Source organism: Lepidochelys kempii, chromosome 3 (assembly GCF_965140265.1).
Source record: "Lepidochelys kempii isolate rLepKem1 chromosome 3, rLepKem1.hap2, whole genome shotgun sequence".
Lineage (NCBI taxonomy): Eukaryota > Metazoa > Chordata > Testudines > Cheloniidae > Lepidochelys > Lepidochelys kempii.
Genome location: NC_133258.1, coordinates 209,807,391 through 209,833,473, shown reverse-complemented (window position 1 = coordinate 209,833,473; position 26,083 = coordinate 209,807,391). Strand labels below are relative to the sequence as shown.

General features: G+C 50.9%; 1 protein-coding gene across 5 annotated transcripts in view; it reads right to left on the bottom strand.

Moving 5' to 3' along the window:
* PYGB (glycogen phosphorylase B) overlaps window positions 1–26,083 on the bottom strand; it is a 42,792-nt gene that overhangs the window by 10,259 nt on the left and 6,450 nt on the right. For 2 of the 5 annotated variants that reach the window (XM_073339950.1, XM_073339946.1), the window contains exons 3-14: window positions 20,881–20,959; window positions 18,503–18,606; window positions 17,412–17,543; window positions 12,564–12,675; window positions 9,976–10,058; window positions 8,615–8,758; window positions 7,903–7,995; window positions 5,842–5,988; window positions 5,147–5,310; window positions 3,300–3,414; window positions 2,391–2,492; window positions 168–315 (exon numbers count right to left, since the gene is read on the bottom strand). In XM_073339950.1, coding sequence (XP_073196051.1) covers window positions 168–315; window positions 2,391–2,492; window positions 3,300–3,414; window positions 5,147–5,310; window positions 5,842–5,988; window positions 7,903–7,995; window positions 8,615–8,758; window positions 9,976–10,058; window positions 12,564–12,675; window positions 17,412–17,543; window positions 18,503–18,606; window positions 20,881–20,959 — 1,423 coding nt within the window. Of the gene's footprint in view, window positions 1–167; window positions 316–2,390; window positions 2,493–3,299; window positions 3,415–5,146; window positions 5,311–5,841; window positions 5,989–7,902; window positions 7,996–8,614; window positions 8,759–9,975; window positions 10,059–12,563; window positions 12,676–17,411; window positions 17,544–18,502; window positions 18,607–20,880; window positions 20,960–23,483; window positions 25,848–26,083 lie in introns of those variants that run through there. The other 3 variants (XM_073339951.1, XM_073339947.1, XM_073339948.1) reach the window with 3 other exon arrangements.

The window sequence follows — 26,083 nt, the reverse complement described above, 5'->3', positions numbered from 1 at the left end:
AACAAGGCCAGAGGGGCAGAACTTTGTGAGACAAACCCAGTCGTCCCCCCCCACTGCCCCTGGACTGGCGCCTGGGGGCACAGCCCTCCTTCCTGCACCCAAAGGGCCCTCGGGTCCCAGTGAGCCACACAGCTGCGTGGAGAGGTGGGAGTGAGAACCCAGCTCACGGTTGTAGAGGGTGATGATGTGCAGGCAGTTGAGGAGCTGCCTCTTGTACTCGTGAATCCTCTTCACGTGCACGTCAAACATGGAGGACGGGTTGATTTTCACCTTGTACTTCTCCTCCAAGTAGGCAGAGAACTTGAGCTTGTTCTCCTGGGAAAGAAAGTGGGGAGACAGCTGAGTACCTGTCTGACAGCTCGTCTGTCACCGTGCAGCTGCTGGAAAACAAGAGCTCCTCTGGCAGATTCTCTCTCTGGCCAGTGAATATTTACCAAGTCCCTGCTCTGTCCGATTCACAGCAGAGCCTCGAACCTGGGTTTTCCTAGGTGAGAGCCTCACCATTGGGCTGCTGGCAATGCTGGGGTGGGTTTCTCTCTCTCTCTCTGTCACAGTTCCTTCCTGGATCTGTGGGTCGTTCTCAACAAAAGTTCCACTGAAACGGACACACTTCCAGGAACAGTTTTGGTTTTCATGAATCGCCATTTTCTGACAAAAAACATTCTGCTGAAAAATTCCTGACCAGCTCCAGTCACGAGTGCTCAGCGCCGTGGGTGGGGAGTGAGTGGTGAACTTCCACCCACCCAGGGATTTGTAGGATGGGCGTCTTCTACCTGCACACCAGACACCTGCCTCCAAAGCTAATGCCACGGATTGCTCGACAAAGGTGCAAATACACGCTGTGTGCACGTGTTTGGAAATGCACGAGGAAATCCCTCTTCTTCACAGCTTGAAGCACTTCCGGGAACCTCTGGGATGGGCGGATGGCTGCCTGAAGCAAGGACTGCGCAGAGAGGTAGATTGGGAACTGCTAAGGCAGTGCAAGAACAAGAGGACAGTCACTGAAATAGAAAGATCCCAAATTTCAAACTGATCACTGGAAATACCTCTTCGCACAGCGTATAATTAGCGTGTGGAATTCACTGCCACAAGGTATCATGGACACCCTGAGCTTAGCAGTATTAAAAAGGGATCATTTATACAGATAACAAGAGTCACACGAGTAAGGGTCAAAAAACCAAGAGTTTTGGAAGGGCTATAAACCTTCATGCTCCAGGGCACAAACCACCACCCAGCTGACTGGGGTCAGGAGGAAACTTTCCCTGGGGTCACATTATCCCATAACTGCTGGGCTTTCTTGCTCCTTCCTCCGTAGAAGCTGGGAAAGGCCACTGTCAAAGACAGGATGGTGGGCGAGATGGCCTGCTCCAGTCTGGCAGTTCCCAAGTTCCTGCCCAGCCAGCTGTGGAAAGGTGGGGCCAGATGGAAGATGGAATGAGGATAAGAAAAGAAGAAAACAAGAGCATGAGAAAGACAGGGGCAGGGGGAGGGAGTAAGAAGATAGAAATGGGAGGAGCATTTCACTACCAATGGGGCACAGCCAGACATCTAGAAATGGGGACAAATCCAAAGCGGCCTGTTGCCTCCAGCATGAATCTCTTTGGTGCTGCAGCTCTCTCGGGTCCTCTCTCTGGTCCTCTCAGTCAGGTCTCTTATATTAGAGCTGGTCAGGAATCTTCCATCGATGTTTTTTGCTGGAAAAGGTGGTTGCAGCAAAACTAACGTTTCCCGTTAGAAAATGTTGATTGTGCCAAAATGTCTCGATTTTCCGTTTGGAAAATCAAATTAAAACATTTCCTGCTGGTTCAGCATTAATTTGTGTCCGCGTGAGCCATCGTGGTTCAGGTACATCAAACCCCATTTCCCCTATGGGTTAGGCTCCTTGGCCAGACTACATCTCCCATGATGCACCAAGATACCCGTTCTGACTGAGCTGCCACATTGCATCATGGGAGTACCATGAACACCATGCATCATGGGAGATGTAGTGGCCGTGGAGCCCAGCCCATAGGATGAATGGGCATGAGGTACCCAAACTACAGCTCCCAGGAGGCGATGAAGCAGCTTGGGCAGGTACAGGGTAATGCTGTGCTGCCCTGAATCAAAGTGTTTCAAAGTTTCCCCATCAAAATTTTTCAGAACTTCTCATTCTGGAATGAGTTTTGGTATTTCAACTTTTCAACCTGAGTCAGACAAAAAATGGACAATCCTGCACGGTCAGGGGAATGGGCAAGACCAACTAATAGGTATTTTCCATCTCGAGATTCTATGGGCCCAATTCTCTGCCAGGTAAAACACCACGGATGTCAACAGAGTGCACCCATTTGCCCCAGCAGAATTTTCAGCCTGAGAACTAGGCTGTGAACTAGTTGCCCCGATGTCCACGTTACCTGTTTGACTTTGGCCACATCCCTGATAAACACCTCGTCAGTGACAAAATCCAGTAACTTCTTCAGCTGGCTCAGATCGGTTACAAAATCTTCTCCGATTTTCTGAGGAAATAAAACCGGAGATGAATGTCCTTTGCTAGATGTCTGACTTGCTGCAGAATTTCACTTCCCTGCTAGAAGTGCCTCAGTCCTGACTGGGAAAGAAAAAAGAAAAGAAAAAAGCCAGGCGTGGCAAAAATATGGCAGCAATTATTGTGGCTGGGTTATTACTATGCATTGTTTTAGAGTTCAAATGTACTGGGAATAAATGATTGGTACAAAAACATTTCAGTCTATCACACAATTCCACAGCACTCCCATACAGCTAAGCAAAGAACGGCCGTATGTGCCGGGAATTACTTCCAGCTGGAATATCTGATGGACAGAGTACTTGCAGTGTATTATCAGCCACTAGATGTCTTAGTGTGCTGTATGGAGTTCTTAGCAAGGTGTGGTCCTGGTAAACAAAGGAGACAAAGCTGGAACTCAAGCTGTGTGAGAGCCGGTTTGTGAGAGTGGCTGTACATATTTTCTTTAGTGCATGCCCCATTTAAGACAGACTGTCATTCCATATATCATGACATCAAGGGAGGTGATGCTGTTCCGACAATCTACCCTCAGCCCATGGGAAGATGGAGCCAAAGGTGTGCAGTTCTTTGATTAACTCCTGATGGCTGATTTTAAAGCTCAACCATCAATGCATGTGTGTGTCAGAGGCTCAAGAAGAGAGACAGCTGCCCCTCTAGACTTGCCTGGAGCTACGTGGATTGACACCTGCTGAAGATCTGGCCCCCTGTTTGTTTACATTGCTCTGAAGACTATTTTGTGGCCAAACACTAGGATTAAGTAGCTCCCGTTCGAGTGGCTCACCTCAGCAATTACACTTGCTAGTCCTGGGTTGCACAGCAGGAGCCAACGCCTCGGAGTGATGCCGTTCGTCTTGTTCTGGAACTTCTCTGGTTCCATCTCATAGAAATCTTTGAATCTGAAATGCATGGGCAGTAGGGGAGACACTGAACAGGTCCATTCCCAGCAGAGTTTTATCAAACTGTAACCTCGGATGCTCCTGACTCTATTTACAACTCCAGCTAAAATCTTTCTGCTGACATCAGTTGGACCTGTACTAGGCCCTTACCTGTGCTCCAAGCTGCTGAAACTGCGATTCCACACCTAGGCTCTGAATCTACCCAAAGTCTGCTTCTCTCTCTTGCAGAAGGCCCTGATCTACGGTCCCCTCCATCACCATGATGTAAGTGCATGCGTCCTTCCTTTTTAGGAGCAAGTGGTGGGAAAGGGGGAATTACAGCAGGGTTTGCAAGGGTGTACTTAGATTTTCAGAAAGCCTTTGACAAGGTCCCTCACCAAAGGCTCTTAAGCAAAGTCAGCTGTCATGGGGTAAGAGGGAAGGTCCCCTCATGGATCAGTAACTGGTTAAAAGATAGGATACAAAGGGTGGGAATAAATGGTCAGTTTTCAGAATGGAGAGAGGTAAATAGTGGTGTCCCCAGGGGTCTGTTCTGGAACCAGTCCTATTCAACATATTCATAAATTTTCTGGAAAAAGGGGTAAACAGCGAGGTGGCAAAATTTGCAGATGTTACAAAGCTACTCAAGATAGTTAAGTCACAGGCAGACTGCGAAGAGCTGCAAAAGGCTCTCTCAAAACTGGGTGACTGGGCAACAAAATGGAGGATGAAATTCAATGTTGATAAATGCAAAGTAATGCACATTGGAAAACATCATCTCAACTATACATATAAAATGATGGGGGCTAAATTAGCTGTTACCTCTCAAAAACAAAAAGATCTTGGGAGTCATTGTGGATAGTTCTCTGAAAACATCCACTCAGTGTGCAGCAGCAGTCAAAAAAGTGAACAGAATCCTGGGAATCATTAAGAAAAAGGATAGACAAGACAGAAAATATCATATTGCCTCTCTATAAATTCATGGTACACCCACAGCTTGAATACTGCGTGCAGATGTGGTCGTCCCATCTTTAAAAAGATATATTGAATTGGAAAAGGTACAGATAAGGGCAACAAAAACCATTAGGGGTATGGAACAGGAGAGATTTTTCCAAGCTGAAAAGTCCCCATCTTATTAGAGACGACAAAGGGGGGATATGATTGAGGTCTATAAAATCATGACTGGTGTGGAGAAAGTAAATAAGGAAGGGTTATTTACTCCTTCTCACAACACAAGAACTAGGGGTCAACCAAATGAAATTAAGAGGCAGCAGGTTTAAAACAAACAAAAGAAAGTATTTTTTCATACAACATACAATCAACCTGTGGAACTCCTTGCCAGAGGATGTTGTGAAGGCCAAGACTATAACAGGGTTCAAAAAAGGATTAGATAAGTTTATGGAGGATAGATCCATCAATGGCTGTTAGCTAGGATGGACAGGAATGGTGTCTCTAACCTCTGTTTGCTAGGAATGGATCACTTGATGATTACCTGGTCATTCCCTCTGGGGCACCTGGCATTGGCCACTGTCAGAAGACAGGATACTGGGCTAGAAGGACCTTTGGTCTGACCCAGTGTGGCTGTTCTTACGTAACAGAAAGCTCTGTATGGCCTGCAGAGTCGAGTACTGGTGGTGTGAGGAGGAAAGAACCCAGCTTGACTCTCAGCTTCCAGGCTAAGTTTACAGGGCTGGGTGGTGAGGAAAAGCAGCGTGCTCTGAATGGGAGGCTGCTCTGTGGGTGAGTCACTCACACGGAATTCTTCACGATTTCGGAGTGAATCCTGGCCACCCCATTGACGGCGTGGGAGCCGATCACGCAGAGGTGGGCCATGTTAATCCTCTTGCAGTCCCCTTCCTCGATCACGGACATCCTACGCAGACGGTCTAGGTCTCCAGGGTAGATGGCGGCCACATGCTGCCAGGACACACACACAGAAATGTCAGCAGCGCAGCCTTGAGGAGCAAAGGGGGGGTGACAAGAGCAATGGGGGGCAGGGAGGTACTGTGCCTTGGAGCAGGAGTGGGTCACAGCGCCCCCAGGGCTGCTCCTGGGCTGGTGCACCCCACACATTCACATTTTTAGCGGGTATTTTCAAAGGCAGACGGGGCACCAAGGACCCAGGGGGGCCTTTACCAGCCACTCCCTTCCTGGTGGTGACAGGGACCAGCCGGGCAGCGCTGGAGGCTGATCGCCGCTATCTATCCACAGCGTCCCGAACCGCCCTGTACGGGGCAGCCACGGCGGGAGACGGCAGAGCCACGGCCCGGCGGGGAGCGGCAGCTCAGAGCGACAGTGATTCTGAGCTGCAAACGCTCGTCCGGGGGCAGCACGCCGAGAGCAGCAGATCCACGTCCCACAGGCCAGGCCTGGGCCGTGGGACCTGGGCGAGACGAGGTCCCTGTTAGCCGGGGCCAGCTCCTGTTCCAGAGCACGCGAGCCCCTCACATCCAGATGCCTTTGGTTGATGGTATAAATGATCTCCAGGTGGCGCGGCAGCAGCTTCTCGAACATGGAGACCGGCCAGCGCTCCAGGGCCTCAGGCAGCACGGTGTGGTTGGTGTAGGCGCAGGTTCGCTTTGTGACCTCCCAGGCCTGCGGGGGGGACAAACACGCTCACATCAAACGCCTCAGAGGCTCGAGTCTGACTCACGTCATTACTGGGGCCTCTGGGTGAAATTCAACAACAGGGTCAGACTAGGAGCCCCCGCAGGCGCTGGGCTGGCTGGTCCACGTCCTCAGGGTCTAACTGATCGCCACACGTGGGGTGGGGAAGGAATCTTCCCCCCAGGTCACCTCAGTCCCTCCTGTTCCCTGCCCAGGGCACATGATTGTCTATCTGCTGTGGGCTGCGATACCCTGCGGAGTTCGGTTGTCGGGTTGTGCTAGAGGCCGTCCGACTAGCTCATGGGCTGGTTCCTTCTGGCCTTAAACTGTGTCAAATTGTGACCACATCTCAGAGCAGAGGGTGGCACTGCCCAGAGACAGGGAACGTCTCTCTCTCTCTCTCACACACACACACAGCCGATATCTCTAACCGCGCTGCCCAGGAACGACCTTTCAGCGCTCAGACCAGCTCGGTGGGGCCGACTCACAGGCCGACGACGTTTTTCCGTCAGAAAATGCTGACTCGTGGTCCTGCTAACAGGCAGGGGTTGGCTCTGATGAAGCCCCTGGTCCCAAACATTTCTAAGAAAAAGCATGTGGACGCTGTTGAACGGTCCCGTTTTAACCGCCTCAAACCCTAGATCAGGCTCGTATTTCAGTTCACAACCATTTCCATTTTTTAGCTTAATTTATACTAAAAAAGGTAAAAACCAGGATTTAAAAGGTCAAAATTGAAAGGGAACATTTCGGTTGGCTCAATCGGAATTTGCATTTATTTATTTTTGGTTCACAAAAATTTTCGAGATTTTGACTTTTCATCCCGACTTGGGACAGGAAAAGGGTGTTTCAGGTGAACGTGCTGCTCGGAGGGTGGGCTCAGGCTGGAGCCTGGGATTGGGGATCTCACAAGCGAGCAGAAGCCCAGAGCCCGGGCTCCAGCCTCAGCATCTGCACTGCAATTCTATAGCCCTGGTCAGCTGACACGGGCCAGCCGTGGGTGTTTTACTGCAGCGTAGACATACCCCAAGGCTCTTACAGAGTCCCCCGATAGGCCAGCGCCTCAGGCCCTCACCTGGGATTTGAGAGCCCCCAGTTCAAGTCTGTGCTCCAATCAATGAATTTACTCTGAAGCCCACTAGCCCTGGGCCCTCCAGAAGCTCTGCCAGGCCTATCCAGTGCAGGCCAGCCCCACAGCTGCTAGGAGAGCGGCCTTCCCTGCTTCTAGGTCGCTTTGCTTCTTCTCCACGAGATCTGTGCCGGCAGGGGGCACTTCCTGCCCAACAGGAGGGCAACCAGGACTCCAGTTACAGCAAAGAGCCTGTGTGTGGGGGGGTGGGGGAAACAGGACAGAAAGCAGACCCAGCTGTGGGGCGGGAAGGGAACAGTGTGGGAGAAGGGAGCGCAGTGGAAGTGGAGTGGGCAGGACAAAGCCCTGGCTGGGATGATTTAGTTGGGGACTGGTCCTGCTTTGAGCAGGGGGTTGGACTAGATGACCTCCTGAGGTCCCTTCCAACCCTAATCTCCTATGATTCTATGGGAGATGGGGAGAGGGGAACAGCCCAGCACAACAAAAAGAGAGGTGGATATCAGACAGCAGGAAGTCAGCAGGAGAAACTGCAGGGCAAAAAGCTCTTGGAGAAGGCACGGTCAAGAGGGACCCGGGCCGCTGTGGGCAGCTCCCCCACTCACTGCAGCTGCAGAGAGGAAGCAAGAGGCAGCAAAGACAGGAAGGCTTGAGAGGGAGAGTAAAGTCCCCACAGAGGAGGATGCATGACTGGGGAGAGGGTCAAAGTCAGGGTTAATTGAGGCTCTCCTGGGTCTGGCCAAGGCCACCCTCCTGCAAGAGCCGGCGAGGCAGGGTCTGAACACAGGCCCGGCCCAGCTCCACCCCTTCACACTCACCTTCTCCCACTCCATTTTCTCCACGTCCACCAGGATCCGCATGAGCTCCGGGATGGAAAGTGCTGGGTGAGTGTCGTTCAGCTGAATGGCGACCTGCAGCGGAGACATTCCCAGGTGAGACCCACTCGCGGGGACATGCTCCTGTGCTCCCAGGCTGGGTCTACACGACACAGCTTTGCCGCAGAGCTATATCAGCTCTGAGTGTGGAACCTCCCCCCGCAAGATCGCTATGCCAGCAAAACGCTTGGTGTAGACACACCCACCCCGAAAGAGGAGTCTCTCTTTTGACATAGCTAATTTTGTTCGGGGAGGTGATGCAGCTCCACCGGCAGAACTCCAAGGTCTCCACGAGAGGTTCTGCCAGCAGAGCGATACCAGCCCACGCTCTGTAGAGCGGCCAATCCACCGGGCAGCGACCGAGCTAATTCAGCGTCCATGGCCATCGCCACCCGCCACGCACAAGGTCTCTGGGGCGGGATGGATGCCAAGGAATGCCTCTAGCGGAGCTGGCCAATGTTCTTCCAAAAATTCAAAGGAAAAAGGGGCACATTTTTCACAAGAAATGTTCACTCTTTTGAAAGTAGCTGTAGGGGCTGGAGTTCGACACCTAAATCCTTTGGCAATGTGGTCCTTAGTGCCTGCTTTCGAAGGATGTGATGGAGAGAGGTGGTATCAGCAGGGCCTGGGGCGGCAGCATCTGCCGCGCACTCACCTTGTCTGGGAAGGTCTCAAAGCACGTCCTGACTGGGTCTCGGGAGCCGAAGTTGGAAGACTTGAAACGGCGAATGATGTCCTGCAGGGTGGCAGCTACCACGAAGTATTCCTGCTTCAGCCGCAGCTCTTTCCCTTCAAAGAACTAGACACACAAGGCCCAGCCATCAGCTTGGCTCTTGCTAGCACCCCGCTGCTGCAACGCACCCCGCTGCGGTTAACCACCACGTAGGTGCAGTGTGACCTGCTGGGGGGCCTGCGAGGTCAGTGGAAAGGCGCCCAACGCCTGCAGTGGGCTTTGGGTCAGGCCCTAGGTAACCCCAACTACTGCTCTGGCCCCCTTTAAATGTTCACTAGGCACAATTGTTGGATCATATTAAAGAAGTTCTGTATTAAAATCACAAATGAGTTTGATTCCCCATAGTTTAAATTCCAGGGTATTACTAATTAAGAGGTCTCTTGGTTTTTGGTGCTGTTTCTCTCCCTCTCTGTGTGAAACTTGCAAGCTGCTAACTGTGTTAGTACATTCTAAGACAGAGTCTGTTCTCAAAGCAATTCACAGAGAGAGAGACTCAAAGCAATACTCTAACAACAGAAACAGCACCCAGAGACTCCCCGCCCTTTTGTTGTATTAACCATTGTGATTAAAATAGAGATAGAGGATGTATGTGGATGGATGCTTGGTGTGGATAATAACTGAATGATCAGGGAGGTGCCAGCCTAAGAATCCAGTGTCCATCGGCTGAAGAAGGCGTCAAGTGGAAATAACCAGAGGACCCCCCCCCCCCCCGGAGGGCAGACTGGAATCCACCCAACAGCCTCAAGAATGGGAGAACCAAAGAACAAGATAACATCTTGGAGCCGTCAGGAATGTGCTATCTGCTGATTGATTCAGCAACAGCATGATGAAGCAATTCCCATAGACTGCCATAGGAAGAAATTCCTATAAAAATAGACTCTAAAAAGTGAGAACTTTGGGGTCTGATTCTGCAAACCAACTTCCAGGAGCATCAGATGAGCATCTGACAAGGCCCTGCTCCCTCCTCATGTCCAGGCCACCTGGCCAGTGGCTTGGCATGAGCAACTCTAAGGCTGGTAACTATGATAACAACCTTGCAGAACCTGTGTGTGTGGGTGTGTATGTGTGTGTGTGTGTTTGTATGAATGAATGTGTGAATAAATATGAGATTGAATGGAATGTTATAGCTATAACTAACTGCTTACTATGATTCTTTCTGTATTCACAATAAATGTGGTATTTTGCCTTTTTCCCTTTAATAAGATCCTGCTGGTTTTTATTTTATTGGTACAACACAATGCACCCAAGGGGTGAGAAGGTGCATAGGGAAGGGGGTCACTCACATTGTCATTCGGATACAGGACTCGGGAGATGTTTTCTGCCAGGTTTCTATCCAACACAGCCTCGATATAATCGCCCACATTGACTGAGGAGAGAGACAGCATGCAGAGCCATACAGCCGTTAGGACAACACACTTTTACCTTACTCCCTAACACGCGCATGCCTTGGCATGTGTTCTTCCCACAACTGGCAGGAGGGAAGGAGGAAGGGAGCTAGGACCTGATTCTGCTAGGCGCCACAACACAGCATGCCAGTCCCAGCCCCGAGGAGTTACAGACTCAGCAGATAAGACAAAGGGTGGGAGTTTAGAGCTGAGGAACTGAGGCACAGAGAGATCACGTCACTTAGCCGAGATCACACGGGGCATCAGTGGCAGAGCCGGGACCTCACAGAATCAGGGAAATAAGGGACCTCGAGAGATCACCAGTTCCAGCCCCCTGAGCTCAGGCAGGACCAAGTAAACCCTAAATCAGCCCTGACAGGGGTTTGTCCAGCTTGTTCTTAAAAACATCCAGTCACGGGGATCCCACAACCTCCCTGGAAGCCTGTTCCAGAGCATAACTGCCTTGAGCGTTAGAGAGTTTTTCCTAGTATCTCACCTAAATCTACCTTGGTGCAGATTAATCCCACGGCTTCTTGTCCTACCGTCAGTGGCCATGGAGAACAATTGATCACCGTCCTCTGTAACAGCCCTTCACATATGTGCAGACTGTCGTCAGGTCCCCCCACTTCAGTCTTCTTTTCTCCCGAGTACACACACCCAGTCTTTTAAGCTTCCCTCAGAGCTCAGGTTTTCTAAACCTCTGTTCGTTTTTACTCTGCTCCTCTGGACTCATTCCCAAAGTGCGGCGCCCAGAACTGGACACGGGACTGCAGCTGAGGCCTCAGCGGTGCTGAGCAGAGTGGGACAGTGACCTCCCTGCCTTATGTACGACACCGCTGTGACGAGCCCCCGGAGTGACATTAGCGGCAGCATCCCATCGCAGCTTGAATAGGCGTCATCAATCAGCTAGAACCCCAACTCCTTCCCAGCGGTACGACCACCTTGCCAGTCCTCCCCCATTCTGTAGCTGAGCATTTGATTTTCCCTTCCTAGGGGAAGTACTTCGCACTTGGCTTCATTGCACCCGGATCCCTTGAAGCCCGGTCATTTCATCCCCCTCCGCTACTGCGTAACGCTCCATTCGGCCCCCAGGGCTTCAGGAGAGCTAGATTAACCACCTGAGCCCCTCGGCCCCGCGTCCGGAGTCCACGATGCGTAGCGAGTAGCGACACACGGGGGGCTGCACGCTGCCCTCCAGCCTCTCACGCGGCTGTCGCACACACCTCGACTGAGGGTGGCAAGCAGCCTGGAAGGTAACCACAGAGGCTTAGCGGGTACTCGCTGTCCCAGCGCTGCCCAGCTGACAGCTTCGGGATGTCTCTGCGTGGTCTGTTTTATCCAGGACTGGCCAATGAGCAGCGCTGAGGTGCACTGGACGACCATGTGTAGCCGGGGAGATGGAGGAGCAGAAAACCTTGCACAGAGCAGGCTGTTAAAATGGCATCCCCAGGCATCCCTCCTGTTTCATGCCAGTGCACGGCCCAATCGTCACACCCCGGCCAAGTTTTCTGCGGCTCCACATGACACGGTATGCAAACGATTGAAAGAGTCAATTTACATCTTTACAAAGTCTGTGCATAACCTCAGGGACTTGGGTGTACGGTCTGCAGATCCTGCCCCAAGCCCTGCGGGGGAGGGGACTGGTGGGGCGGCACAGAACTTGGCAGCTCTAGGGCTGGGCAGGGACAGGGTGGGTGGCTAGGTGGGAGGGTGTCCTAGGGTGGTGGAGGCTAGAAGCTGCCTAGGTTTAGTGGGCGGATGCTGGGGTATCTGGATCAATGGGGGCTAGCTGCAGTCACGGGGTGGCTGTGTAGAGAGGGGGTGCTGGGATGTCTGGGAGCACTGGGGTAGGTGAGTAGTGGGGTGTCTGGGACAGGTGGGGGGGTGCTGCGATAGGCAGGTGCTGTCTAGGCGGAGAGCTGGGTCCCTCAGCCGGGGAAAGAGGACTTCCCTGGGGCCCCAGGGTGGGGCAGAAAACCACCGCTCCTCATGCCAGAGCCTCCAGCAGCAGGAAGCCAGAGAGAAGCCGCCTGAGGCAGGCTCAACGGTGGCCTCTCACAGCCACAGGTGGAATTGCCGCTTCTGCCCCGTGCAGCCAAATGCCTGCTGTCCCAGTGGGGCTGCAGGTGTGTGAGTGGGGCTGGGAAATTCAGCCTGTGGCCTGAGATGTGCGACGCCTGGTAGCCTGGCCGCATCGCTCCACACCTGCATGGCAGATAAGTGGACTGAAGGCTCAAACTGACTTGCCCTCCAACAGAACCGACATCTAAAGACTCAGAACAATTGTTATTTTGGCCAGACGCCAGCCCTTCCCGCACAAGTGGGGGGACGGATTTAAATATACCCGCACGTGTTATGTGTTATTCACAGGGTGTGCTATTGTATCTGGGCCCCCCCCTGCCAGGTGCCACACCCCCCCCCCCTCCCTGCCCCAGCGAGCTTCTGAGATAAGCAATGACCAGAGACTGCAGAGACACAGCACTTACACTCCTGAAGGTTGAAGTCATTGGGTGCTTTGGCAGACCACAGCCGCATTGTGTTCACGGTGTTGTTCTTGTATCCTGGCACGGGGGTATCATAAGGCATGGCAAGAACTACCTGTAAGAGGAGAATACGTCACTACCAATTAGTGACAGGACGTCCTCAGGGTACAAAATGGGCAAGAAAACAACCCAAACCTAATGTGAGAGAAAGAGAGAGAAGGAACAGCAGAGACATAAAATTCCTGGTTTATTTGAAGATCACATAAACTAAAATCCATTGGTCGTTACAATGGTCACACTTTATATTATGGGCACATTTATAAATAGTTTATAAAGGGTTAATAAGTGATGAATAGACGTAGCGTGCTCTTATTTCTGTAGCAATAGCATCCAAGCAGCCTGTGTTATAGACAGTAACTAGCACATCAGTAAAAGGTGCAATCGATGATCATAAGCAACCTGTTGACCTTTAGAACTGCTTAACATCTATTAATTAAAAAGAAAAGGAGGACTTGTGGCACCTTAGAGACTAACCAATTTATTTGAGCATAAGCTTTCGTGAGCTACAGCTCACTTCATCGGATGCATACCGATTCATGGTATGAATGAGCTGTAGCTCATTGAAGTGAGCTGTAGCTCACGAAAGCTCATGCTCAAATAAACTGGTTAGTCTCTAAGGTGCCACAAGTCCTCCTTTTCTTTTTGCGAATACAGACTAACACAGCTGTTACTCTGAAACCCATCTATTAATTATTCATTCACATGTCATAAATGCACCCTCAGCGGCCATTAAAATCCAAATCATCCTGCAGAATTCAATATAAAATTATATGTCTGCCATAGATGGGTAAATAAAACCCGTTACAGAAAGGCTTTCATTCTCTGTTTCTAAGCGTGATTCCCCCAGAACCCCATTAGATGTTTATTGAAACGTACTGGTTAAATTCCACAGGGCTTTTACGTAAGGGCTGCACGTGAGCTATTGCGAGTGTAGTAAACTGCAATCACAACTACACCCATCTAGGGCTTGATCCTGCAAAGACATAGATACATGCTTACCTCTAAGCACGTGAGTACAATCCTTTGGGCTCGTATTTAACGTTAAGCATGTGTGTAAGCGCTTGCAGGGTTGGAGGATTTGCAATGGTCTATCCCCCTGTGCTTCCTGGACAGACACTCCAGGAAACATGCGAGTTCCCTTTCCCCTGGCGCAGTGGGTGAGGAAGAGACAGTCGGGGGAGAGACTGAAGGCTCCCACTACAGCCACAGAAACAGCTCAGTTGGAGCTGGGAAATCAGAAGGAATCTGAAGGCTTCCTGAGCAGAGATTCCCCGGTCAGCACTAAATTGCCCTAACTCCAATTCCTCTTCCTGAAGCTTAGGAGAGCTCATCAGTAGATCATTCTGCATGGCTCAAAACCTGCCAAGCAGCAAACGTGGGGCACATCAGAAAGGAACCAAAATAAGGGATGCAAAGAGCAGCAGGGCATCGAAAAGCAGGCCCCGATCCTGCACAGACTTAACACGTGCTTAGCGTTAATACTGTGAGTAACCCCATTGAAAGGTACGGCACTACGCATGGTAGGGCAGTTCAGCACGGAAATGTTTGCAGGATGGGGGCTGATACGTGGGCGCCCATTGTAACGGAGATGTGCTGTCGGCTGAGAGCTGTATGAATCTGCTCTTCTGAGCATAATGCAGCAGTCACGAGTTGTTATTTGTTTGTATTACAGCGCTGCCTAGGAACCCGGGTCATGGGGCAGGGCCCTGTTGTCTGGACAGGTTACAAAGTCCCTGGGCGCGGAGAGCTCCCTATCGGGTGGTTTCCAGATACACTTCCAAGGGCAGAGCTACAATTTTACTGTAGGGGAGGATACAGTACGAGGAACAGCTTATGTCGAGTGACTGTGCCAGGGACGCATGTTCAAAGTGCTGATCTGTCCTGCACCGTGAGGCTGCAGAAGTGGCAACTTGGGGAGGTGGGCGTGGGATCTGCCAGTGGCAGGCTGGGCTCAGAGTTCTGCCGCATTCTTTGCGCCTCCCGCATGCCATCCCCCGCTGCAGGATAAATTCTGCCTTGCTGACCCTCCGCGACCCCCTGGCCCTGGACAACACCTGGCGGATCCCTAGCAGATGTGCAACAGGGGGAAATTTTTCAGATACAACGTTTTTTCCACTGAAAAATGCAGGTTCTGGTCGATGGAAACATCTTGCGAATTCACATCGAATTCGCCGATTTATTTGGTCTGGAGAAATGAAACTCACCTCTCCCCACCTCCAAAGGCTTGGATTTTTTAATTTAAAATGACTTTTCGTTTCCAATTTCACTTCACTTTTATTTTTTTTTAAAGTTTTAAAAAACTCTAAAGCCAAACAAAACGCTCCATACGCCCAGAGACTTTTTTTTCCCATTTTTCGGGTTGGCCGTGCACCGAAGCTCACCTAAAGAAACCAGTTCTTCGCGCAGCTCTCATTAGACACCAGTGGGCTTGCGTAAGTGAAACAGAGGGACGATCCAAAGGCAACGGGGGGCCCAGCTGGGCCCAATTTGTCCCGCAGAAACTCAACTGCTGGTGATGCTGCGCGAGACGGGAAGACGACTGCCTGATTCTTTTCTGCTGTGCTCCTTGTGTTGTCACTGATGCCCGGGCAAAGGGCTCCCTGCCTGGCTGCACAGTCCTAGCGGATCAGAACCGGAGCATTCTGAACCCAGTTGGCCCAGCTGTAAATGACAGCCCCAGGCACAAGAGGGTGGAGACCCAGCCCCAAGCGCTCAAACATCACAGGTCAAGCCCCTCATCAACCATAGGCCTGGCTTACACATCATGAGGTTGTAAATATAATACACTTGGGGCTCTTCTGCCTTATTTGCCTTCTGGTATTTGAGCCTTCAGAATTCATATTTTCAAGCTTTTCCCCACTCCCATGAGGATTAGACACTTACTGCTTTTTTAAATGAAAACTATGAGTCTCTCAGAACCAGCTGACTCCAGGAGCTGGGGCTTTAATGAAAGCACCAAATTTCCTGAGCCTCGCAATCAAATGGAAAGCGTGGTCACGTGGACAGCCCAGGAGGAGTTTGTGGGGCTGGCAGTTACAACAAACAGCCTTTTACCTGCAAGCGGAGCAAGTTTCCCACAGAAGCCCATGAGAGACCATGAACAGGGAGTTCTGGGGGCTCGGCTACGGAAAGGGTGGGCGGCGGTTGGTGTGCTAGGCTGAGAGGGGAGCCCTGGGGTCCATTCCCTGTCCTTGCGTGACCTTGGACAAGTCACTTAGTCTCTTGGTCCCTTAGTTCCCACCTGTACCACGGGGATAAATCCCCTGAAGATCATGAGCTGCTCTGCTGCCAGTGATGAGATACTCTGCCCAGGCAGAGACCTGAGCTAGACAGACTGGGATGGCGGGTGTTTATTTCCACCCACACATCACATTCCCCTGCAACGTATGCTGCTGGGTGACCCAGCCGCTGGCTCCTCCCGATTTACCAGCAGAGACCTAGAGCGCAGCGATGCTGATGTGAGAATGAGCAGCATCCACAGCCAGAACAGAAAGGGCTCATTCGGAACTCACATCGGTTAGTATGTTAACCCTATCTTCTAGATGAGGAAACTGAGGCACAGAGAGATCAACTGACTAGTCACGCTCACACCGGGAATTGTGGCAGACATACAGAACCCAGGTCTCCCTGTTCCCAGCCTTACCCACCTGAGCATCTTCCCTCTTGTCTAGGGAGCGTGTACTAGAGGACAGGCTCTTGTCCAGCAGGTGGTAGGTAAACAGTATGGGCGCAAGACTCACCTTCTCTCCTGTTGGGTGCCTCTCTGGGAAAGCACCCAGGACTATATGCAATAATCACGGTTATCTGGCAACTACTGGATTAAAAGACCAGATCTTAGAAATTCACACTTATTAAAACACCCTGAAATCAAACGTTTCAATCCAGATGCGAAATTCTCGACCCACTGAAGTCAATGGCAGTTTTGCCATTGACTTCAATGGGGCCAGGACTCTACCCCAATGTTACAGTCTTTGCTTCACTCTTTTCATAGAGCTACTCTCACTTTCATTAGTGCCACTCAGGGTTCAGGGCCCAAATGTGCTAGGCGCTGTACAAAACACAGGATAAAAGAATCACAGAATATCAGGGTTGGAAGGAACCTCAGGAGGTCACGAAGTCTAAGCCCCTGCTCAAAGCAGGACCAATCCCCAATTTTTGCCCCAGATCCCTAAACGGCCCCCTGGAGGATTGAACTCACAACCCTGGGTTTAGCAGGCCAATGCTCAAACCACTGAGCTATCCCTCCCCTCCAACATATCCAGCAACATATCCAGCAACTGCAATAACGATGAATTAATCTTCTCCACCCAAACCTTCCGGACTATCCAAAGACACCACTCTTTCTCAAGAGCCACAGAGTAAATCTCATACAAAATCTCCACACACACTGGCTTTGAGACATACATAGCCAGAATAAAAGGGAGGAAGATTTGCCCCAAAATTGAGGGAAGAAAAATAAACCACCCACCATGAGTCTAAATCTCCACCAACCTGCACTGGGGTAAATCTGGAGTAGCTCCACTGAAGTCTGTGTAAGTAAAGGGAGAACCGGGCCCTGAACAGTTTGATGCTACGTAGGTTACTGCACCCTGCCCGATTTGTCTTGGCAAACGATCATCGTGTGAAAGCGTAGGCAGATTGGTTTAGAGTTGGCAAAGCTGGGAGTGTGGCTGGGATCATGTTTTTAACGGGAGACCAGCTTCAAACTTAGTTCTGGACAGACCAGGGTCCCTCCCTCGTCGCATCTGGGCACGTCACTACCATTCCCAAAGTGAGTGGGGATCTTTATACCTGAGTATCAATCCACTTCACGCCCTCCGCAGCGTGCTCCACTCGGCCATAGAAATGCACAGGAAGCATATACTCAGGGCGGGCTTTTTCCCAGGGGTTGCCATAGCGCAGCCAATCATCAGCTTCCTCCACCTGAAACATACCAACCATAGAAGATTATTCTAGCTGTGGCCAAACTGGGTCTCTGCTAAGAAGGAGATTCTTTTAATCGGCATTTTAGAAAACTAAAAAAAAAACCCCCAAGCTTTAAAAAAAAGGAGTTTTAAAAAGAGACACATGAACCTCTCTGTATTTTCCACTGCATGCATCCGATGAAGTGAGCTGTAGCTCACGAAAGCTTCTGCTCAAATAAATCGGTTAGTCTCTAAGGTGCCACAAGTCCTCCTGTTCTTTTCATGAACCTCCCTGAAACCCTAACCATTAATGGCTGGATTCCCCACTGGTGCAAATCGGGGCACTCCACGGACGGCATGGAGCTGTCCCAGTTCACATCAGCTGCTTGTTGTGCCTCCTTGATTCGCCTGCCAAATGGCACAGCTGAGAGTAAAAAGGCGGGGCTCTGTCCACCCCGCAGACGCCGCCAGCGATCTGAATGCCAGTCAAGCACGTCCTTTGCTCATGAACCATCATCCGTAGCCAAAATTCTACAGCTTGTTGCGGTGCTCAGGCCAGCAAAGAAACCAGCTCTTTCTCCCATAACTGGGCTGGCTTTTGCAGAGCTAGCGTGAGTAAGAATGAATGACACAGTCACGTGGGTCCGTAAGGCAAGCGGCTGTCTGTCGGAATACACAGAGGGACCGGCCCGGCACTGGCAACCTGGAGAGCCGGGCTCCGTTCCCAGCTCTGCCACAGATGCCACGTGTGACCTCGGACAACTCACTTCATCTGCCTGGGCCTCAGTTCTCCACCCTCGGTCTAGTCAGATTGCAAGCTCTGCGTGGCAGGGACGACCTCTCCCTACGTGTCTGCAGAGCACTGTGCACAAAGGGGCCCCGCTCTCCGTTGGGCGCGACAATACCAGCCATGATCGATTGTCAGAACAATCAAAGGGAACGGTGGAAACCAAACGCTGAACTCCCCCAGCGACAGACCTGCCAGCCATCGACAATCTTCTGATTAAATATGCCAAATTCATATCGGATCCCGTAGCCATAGGCTGCCAGCCCCAGCGTCGCCATGGAGTCGAGGAAGCAAGCTGGAACATGAAAGCGAAAGGACCCTCTTAGGAGCAGGTTTGCAGAAACCCAGCCAGGAGACCTGGGCCTGTGTCCACATCTCAGCCATGTGACTGGCTTGGGGCTACGGGCCCGAGACAGCCAGTAGCTTTTCCTTCCTGGGACTTGAAATTTTTCAAAAATAGTGCACAACCAAAGGGCCAAGGGGGGTGTTGGGAATTTCTACCCGACTTTGGATTAGGCTGTGCCCCAGTCCCCAGGAGTAGCTGCCCTGACCTCAGAGAACATGGTGGCAGAGGGAAGGGGCAGAATCTGACCCCTGTTGGGCTCCATTGGTGAGGGCAGGGGGGCCGAGATTGATCCGTTCTCCAAGGAGCTTATGTGGAGGGAGGGAACAGATGGATTTGTTGGGAGAATGGATGGGGTGTTTGTACAAACATGTGCGCCTGGTAGGGGGTGGGATTGATGGATTTGGGGGAGCTGTTTCAGGAGCACCCACTTTGTATTTTTATGCCACCCATGCACTATTGTTTCTTTGGTTCTTTGCCAAACACCTGTAGGCAAGTCTGGCTGGGCCCCAGCTTCCCCTCCTGCGTCTCATCAGAAAGATGTATGCTAGAGGCTATCTGAGCTCTGCTGTCGTCTTCCAAGGGGACGCAGGGAGGTGGAACTGGAAGCTAGAGTAGGAGCTGGGTGCATTCTCCCATGCTCCCGGTGGGGGCAGTGACCTGAGCCTTGGGCATGATGCAGAAAGGGGATACTGATTCCAGCTGTGCCTTCCCGGGGCGCGCTAGGGCTTGCTAGCTATTGTTTATAAAGTGACGCCAAGTGTGATTTTTACTAGTGTCCACAGCACTAGTAAGTGCGTGTCAGGACTCCGTGGCTAACAACCAGCCCTAAGCTGGACGGGAGCAGTGAGATCTGGTCTTGACACAGGGCTACAGGGTGCTGAACAGTGATGGGGATGGTCCCGGGGCAAAGAACAGTTCAACAGCCCTATCTCAATGTGAGTTCAGCACAGCTGTGGCCAAAATGGACCCAGCACGGCCTGGCGGGGGTCAAGCTGTTTTATAAACCAGTTAAAACCAAGTCTTTGTCCTGGGCTCTACCTGAGCTAAAGCAGGGCTTTCATCTTCCCACGGCTGCTCTTTGACTATTAGCGGTAAATATGCCCAATGGCCTGTGATGGGACGCTGAATAGGGTGGGATCTGAGTTACTACAGAGAATTCTTTCCTGGGTGTCTGGCTGGTGAGTCTTGCCCATATGCTCAGGGTTTAGCTGATCGCCATATTTGGGGTCAGGAAGGAATTTCCCTCCAGGGCAGATTGGCAGAGGCCCTGAGGGTTTTTCGCCTTCCTCTGCAGCATGGGGCACGGGTCACTTGCTGGAGGATTCTCAGAGCCTTGAAGTCTTTAAACCACGAGTTGAGGACTTCAATAGCTCAGACAGAGGTTAGGGGTTTGTCACAGGAGTGGGTGGATGAGATTCTGTGGCCTGCGTTGTGCAGCAGGTCAGACTAGACCAGTGGTTCCCACACTCGTTCCGCCGCTTGTTCGGGAAAGCCCCTGGCGGGCCGGGCCGGTTTGTTTACCTGCCGCGTCCGGAGGTTCGGCCGATCGCGGCTCCCAGTGGCTGCGGTTCGCTGCTCCAGGCCAATGGGAGCTGCTGGAACCGGCACGGGCTGAGGGACGTACTGGCCGCCACTTCCAGCAGCTCCCATTGGCCTGGAGCAGCGAACCGCGGCCACTGGGAGCCACGATCGGCCAAACCTGCGGTCGCGGCAAATAAACAAACCGGCCTGGCCCAGCCCGCCAGGGGCTTTCCCTGCACAAGCGGCAGAACGAGTTTGGGAACCACTGGATTAGACGATCATAATGGTCCCTTCCGATCTCTAAGTCTATGAGCAGCAACACAAGGTAGACTGACCCCTAGCATGTCAACCAGCACGTCACGTAACCTCGCTGCAGCAGGCCGAGATGACACACTAGCTAAAATGACGGCAGATGCTGGCACCTTGTCTACACTAGAGCTGCACCCATGTTAGCAAGGGTGACAAATTTTAGGGGGGAAAAGGCTACTGTAGCCAAGGCCTTGGGCCTCCTCCAGTGCTAGCCCAGACGTGTTAGCAGCCAGCTTGGTCAGCTGTGCCTAAACCATGCATGGCCACAGTCATCAGAGGAAGTTAATTGCCCTTTGTAGAGGGGGGCTAATTAAGGAGCACAGGGGCCAGCACTGCCAAGCAGCCAAGCCTTGCCAAGGGTATCACTGGGAATACAAAGAACAGGGGCATTACCTGCCAGGCGACCCAGCCCTCCATTACCCAGGCCAGCATCTTCTTCAATCTCTTCCAGCTCCTCCAAGTCCAGACCCAGCTGTTGAGAAAGCGGCAACTTCAGCACCAGGGCATCACCCCCACAGAGCCCTGAGGCATGTTTCCCTGCAGCCCTCCGAAGGAGAGAAACACACCCAGGCTCCCCCCCACTCCCACAGCAATCTAATTCCTCGGACAAATGACCCTATCCCACTGCCAACGTCATTTTTATTAGGATCTGCAGGTTTCCTTTGCTACATCAAACACCAAACGCTTCTTGGCTGGCAACCCTCAAAAGTATAAAGACCTTTAATCTGGGAAGGGATGCCAATCAGCCAGTCACAGTACAAATCATCACTGCTGGTTTATTTGCCTAACGATTTGAGGATGCGCCTTCTTTCTAGGGTTAATAACTGTACCTTGAGCCTCGAAGGATTCTGGGGCCCAGGGGTTTCTTATCCCAGAATATGGTTAATGCCAAGTTCACGGGTTGACCTTGCAAGTTATTCCTGCTATGCTGAAATGTCCCCCAGTGTTCTGGCTCAGAACTTCCCAGCAACAAAGGCTGCTTCAGCTTCTGACCTTCCAAAACCTGTCCCCTGACCTACCCCCAGCAACAGTCTCTCCTTCCCCCACCATCTCCACAGCCACTCAGGAAGGCCAAGCCTCCACTCCCATCACCAAAACTAATGCCTAGGGCTGGCTGAAAATTTCAAAGATAACCTCTTCCCATTGGAAAAATGGGGTTTTGTCAACACTGAAATTTTCGGTGGGAAAAGATCAATTTCGGCAGAATTTTCCATTGGGAAAAATGGAAACAAACTGCTCCATTTCAGATCTGCATTAACCTTTGCATCTGCCAGAGTGCATCATGGGAGATGTAGTCCAATGGGGGAGCAAGGCCCACAAGAGAGACTGGGAGCAAAAAGGACTCAGAACTACAACTCCTAGGAGGCAACAGAGCAGGCTCAGGGGGATGCAGAGATTAACGTGGACCTGAAACAAAGCACTTTGTTTCTGAATTGAGATTTTTCCAGAACTTTCTATTCCATCAGAAGTTTCAATATTTCAAATCGGGATGAAAACAAATGTTGAACTATTGGGAATATCCTACAGGACAGAAATTCTGGTTTTCCATCATCTCTTCTAATTCCACTTTAAATTCACTTTACATCTGAGGATAGCTGGTTACCAAGAGCAGAGTGGGATCAGGAGCTGAGGCTGCCATGTTTGCTGTCCAAGTATGGAGGAGCAGTTCTGGGTGTGATTATTTTACCAAAATAATCCCGTGCGTGGAGGCAGTTATACTGGCACAAAGGTGCCTTACACTGGTTTAGCTTATTCCCCTTCCCGTACCGGGATAGCTGCACTGCTCTAAAGCACTTTTATACTGGTATAAAGTCTGTGTCCACACTAGGGAACTGACACCATGTTAGCTACACCAGCATTGTTAAAGCAGCACAACCAGTGTGTGTTGACAATCCCTTGGTTGACCTAAAAGGCTTTTCTTCCTCTAAAGGGATGTGAATGGTGCGGATGGGAGGGAAAGAACTACTTAATTACACATTTCCCCACAAAACTCTGTCTGCCTTTCCTATTACCGATGTAACTCCACGTAGCAGTTCCCGAGTCTTGCACTTTATTTAGCCCAGAATTTGTTTTTTATTTCTAAACAGGGAGCACCACTAAGTTACCGTTTAAATACAGAAATAGCTCACTGATATAATGAACTACTTGTCAGCTAAGGATCTCAGAGCCCTTACCAGGGAGGAAGTGGTTAGACTGCTAGGCTAGGACTCAGGGGACCTGGGATCTTTTCCCAGCTCCATCACTGACCTTGGGCAAGTCACTCCAACTCCCCATGCCTCAGTTTCCCATCTGTTAGAAGAGGATGATAATACTTCCCTTAGGGGACCATTATGTGTGTTAATTAGCAATTGTCAGTAGATTGCTTTAAATAGTAAAATGCCAAGTATTAACAAACATTCAGCCTCTGCACTATTATGCCCACTATTATGCTGTCACCCACCATTTATGGTGAGTAACAGCAATGGAGAACTTTAGCGTTGGTCAGAGACGCTTACCAACATGTGGTTTTTGGACAAGTCCAAGTAGGTAATTTTGGGTGCGATTTATTTTCTTTTACCAATATAATTATGCCAATACAACCCCTAGTGTGGACACCACTACGCCCCACAAAGGCATGCAGCTAACCCCTAGAAGCACATTTATACCAGTATAACGGCGTCCACACTAGAGGGATTGTTCAGGTACAGTCATATTGGAATAGTTACAGCAGTGCAACTTGTGTGTGTAGATGCGGTCTAACTGTCTTCTCCTTCGGCCCAGAGATGGATTGTTCAACATCTCTCCAAGTCACCCTACCTCGGCTGGTTGGGTTTAATTTCCAGGTGGCTTTACTGAGCCGCAGTTGTGAGCAAAGACCAGGTAGAAAAAGGAGACTGAAGGCCTATGTGATAAGGCCCTGACCCTGGAACGACCTCTGTGTGGGCAGAGCCCCAGTGGGGCTCAGGGCAAGTGCAGGGCCATGTGCAGGATCGGGGCTTAAGTCCCCTATTACTCACAGAGGATGCTACAGTATGAAGAGGTTTCAAGTTTATTCCTCACGGACCCGACTCCCATTGCAATGTATTGTGTTACCGGCAGCCTGTGCATCGCACACTGCAGACGGATCCTGCAGCAACCGGTTTCCACGAGAAAAGCTTTGTTATGATCAACAACCTCTGAAACAAAAATATGCCCAAGCCAAGCCCAGCCTCTTGAATCTTTAACAAGCTGGATGATACACATATACATTTCAAGCTATTAGAATTGCTTCAAGGACAGAGGGATACTGGGGCCTCTGCCAAAGTAACTGGCTTTCATGAGTCACGGCACTTTCAAGGGAGTAATAACATTAGACCAAACGTGGGTAGATTAGATGGACACTTCAGGATGCTGTAAAATTAATTAGCTTTGCGCAAGCCGTTTGCTTTGGTTACCGATGGCAAAAGGGGGAGGAATTAAAGAGAGAGAGTGAGCGCACTGATGCTGATAAGACACGGACCACATGTGTAGGTTACATCCCCATTCCTGATTCTCCATTTGTTCTGTCTGCTTAGGCTGTAAGCTCTGGAGGGCAGGGTCACGCCGCTGCCCTGGTCCATGACAGGATACAGAACAATGACGAGCCACCTGGGTTTGCATTTCCCTGCCTGCCCCTGTGTTTTGACAGACTCCTGCCCAGTTCCCCCTCCACACAAGTTCTCTTCTGGCAGAGGCAACCTGGTGGGAGCCTGACTGGAGCTGGGCAGGGATTCAGGACACAGGAATGACAGACTCATAGAAGCGTGGGGCTGGAAGAGCCCATCTCGTCCAGCCCCCTGCACTGGGGCAGGACTCAGTAAACCGACACCCTCCCTGTCAGGGGTCTGTGTAAAGCAGTCAGTCTTCAAATGGAAAGCGAGTCTGTTACAGAAGCACGGCATAACTGTGGGAGCGGGTGAGAGGAGGGGCTGCTCCATTTTTCTTCTCTTACGATGCTTCCAGTCCCAAGGAGCCCATGCTTTGCACAGGGCCGCACCACGCCCGGATCACAAACACTTCGTAACAAGCTACCACAACGTGTAGGCTCTACCGCCCAGATTCCCAGAGGTATTCAGGCTCCGAACGAACACTGAAATCAGTGGCAGCTAAACGGAGGGTCTGGGCCTACCGCCCCGGAGCAGGCTGCAGAAGAGTCTGGGCTCTGCAGGCCAGCTCCAACACCCACCGAACTCAGGAGAAAGCCTCCCAGTGGGGCCTCAAACCTTGGGCCTGAGTCTCCTCTCACTCACACTGGTGTAAAGTACAGGTAAATACACTGAGGCCAATGGAATTACACTGGTGTAAACGAGAGGCCTCAGCTCCCTCTGATCAATGGCTTCATGCATACAAGAGCCCCCGTTGGGTGGCGGATGTTTTGGCTTTAGACAGACTCTTCAGAGTGACCTAGATAGTAACTGGTGCACAGTCCCAGGCAAAAGCCCTGAAGCAGGACATTTAAACAGGAACGATACTTTTATATTGGCCTAGTACATCAGTGTAAGGGACAGAAAGCTTTTGAATGGGATTGTCACAGGGCAAGCTGGCCCTTTAAGAATGCTGGGGCTCCGCCTCACCTGTGCCAGGTGTAGCTAGGGTTACCAATTCTGATTGGACGTATTCCTCAAGGTTTCATCACATGGCATAATCTTTAATTAAAAGGTTAATCTTTAATTCCTGGGGACTCCAGGACAATCCTGGAGGGTTGGCAATCCTAGAACCTCCCCAGGTGAAGGGAGTGAGTCCAAGGGTCATGTGATGGGAGCATGGGATTCGGAGCCAGGCCTACTGCAGGACATACGGGCAGCCTGGGTTCAGAGACTGACTTTTGTGAGCTCCCAGGCAGCAGGCCTGGGTGAAGGCAACACCTTGAAGAGGCCGGGCTTTCAGGCCAGAGTGACAAAAACTATGAGTTCGTAGGAGAAGCTTTTACCACAGAAACCGCATCATGCTACACTTGCCACGACAGGCCCTGATCTTCCGAGCTGCATTCACGTGAATAACGTTTTGTTGTGGTGTCCCATTGACTGCACTGGCCTTCATTGAAATATTTCTGTTTCCAATTTTTTAGCTAATTTTTTCATCAGAATATCAACCTTTAACCAACTTCCCCTCCACCCTCAAAAGTATGGACATTTTAATGAGAAGATTTTCATTTTTCTGACAAGTTATAGAGCTGGTTGAAAACTGAAAAGATTTGACCAACTTTTGAAAAATCAATTAAAAAAAAAGTCATGAAAATTGTTATTCACATTTCACTGCTTTTCACCAGCTCTACGTCGGACTAAACGAGCATGCTTGTAGTGAATCACGTCTAAACATTTCACCCTGTCGCATGCAAAGTGCTCAATGCCTTGCAAGATCAAGCCCCGAACCATTAGCCGGCTGCATCCCTGAAATGGATGGGTGTTGGGCCACTGTCTTCAGTCACGGCTTCCTCAGACCCTGTGAGTCCCAACTGATGCTAGGAGAAAATGGGGAAGGGAGCTGGTTGGAAAGTGGGCTTTTTTCTGGGGAAACGTTGACAAAAATGAAAACACACGTACTTTTTGTTGCATTTTCTACAGAAAACTGACTTTTCAGTGACAAACAAAGCTTTTTT